Source organism: Chiloscyllium plagiosum, unplaced genomic scaffold (genome assembly GCF_004010195.1).
Source record: "Chiloscyllium plagiosum isolate BGI_BamShark_2017 unplaced genomic scaffold, ASM401019v2 scaf_29548, whole genome shotgun sequence".
Classification (NCBI taxonomy): Eukaryota; Metazoa; Chordata; class Chondrichthyes; order Orectolobiformes; family Hemiscylliidae; genus Chiloscyllium; species Chiloscyllium plagiosum.
Window position 1 is genome coordinate 5,856 of NW_025208399.1, and position 1,190 is coordinate 7,045.

The 1,190-nt window shown below is 49.1% G+C and overlaps 1 protein-coding gene across 1 annotated transcript in view; it reads left to right on the plus strand.

Annotated features, from left to right (window-relative positions):
* Window positions 1–227: 227 nt before the first annotated feature.
* Window positions 228–1,190, plus strand: part of LOC122546691 — a gene marked incomplete at both ends in the record, with an annotated part of 2,921 nt that continues 1,958 nt past the window's right edge. The window contains one exon of the mRNA XM_043685347.1: window positions 228–421. Coding sequence (XP_043541282.1) covers window positions 228–421 — 194 coding nt within the window. The remainder of the gene's footprint in view (window positions 422–1,190) is intronic.

Genomic DNA, 1,190 nt, shown 5'->3' on the forward strand with positions numbered 1-1,190 from the left:
TGTGAGGATATGTCAGTGTGATAGTCACCCAGGGGGCAGTGTGTGTGAGGATATGTCAGTGTGATAGTCACCCAGGGGGCAGTGTGTGTGAGGATATGTCAGTGTGATAGTCACCCAGGGGGCAGTGTGTGTGAGGATATGTCAGTGTGATAGTCACCCAGGGGGCAGTGTGTGTGACGATATGGTTGGGTACCTGACAGTTTGTTCCACATTTCTCTGTGTTCAAGGTCTGAAGTGTCTTTCTCACCTGGTCTTGGACCAGACCAAAGTAAGCGATTCAGGTATGATGGATTACCTGGTGTGTGCTGGTGCCTCACTCGTTCACCTCAGCCTGAATCAGACTGGCATCACGGAGAGAGCACTGACCGTGTTATCCAGAACTGTCCAACAGCTCCGGTTCCTGAGCCTCAGACAAACCAAGGTCAGTGTGTCTGTACCAACAATGCTGCACTCTGATCCGGTCTCCGCAGGAGCAGTGTTAGGACACACGCTGAGTCTGATCTGTTTGTAGCTCCTCATTACCCTCCAATGCTTTGTAACTCTTTTGGACTGTTGGAGGAAACCACATCCCATCCTCCTGTTGAGTTTGGTGAAAAAAGGGGAGAGTTATCATCATCTCAGACAGTTGGCACACTCAGGAGTTTGGAATGAGGTTTAAGGTCAAACCTGTATGTGTGACCTGTGACCTCTCCCGTTCCTATCTCTGTCTCCCCTTGTAATCCTGGCATCGTCTACACTGTGCCACCTCTAGCCTCCTGAGCATCCCCTGTGCTGTTGACTGCCTAACCTCCAAACTCTGTAATGCCCACCTCAATATTGACCCCATCCCTGGTCTGCCTTCTGCTTTCAGATGCTCTGTAAATCCCATCTCTTTGACCAAGCTTTTGGTCAGAGTTCCTTATTTTACCTTGTGCACTGCAGTGTCAAGTTTGTTTATCACATGCTGTGTGAAACACTTCACAAACCTTTCCACAATGAATGTTGGGAAGGGAGCACTGGTAAATACTGTGTGTAATCTGTGTACACATTCATGAAAACCTGAAAATGTTAAATGGTGTTGGGGATCGGGTTTGGCTGGGTGTGTGGGGGAATGTGTATGGGGAGGTGTATGTGTAGCAGGGAGAATTTTAGGGGATCTGTGGGTAGTAAGTGTAAATGGGGTGGGTGGGTGTGGGTGAGGTAGGTGTGTG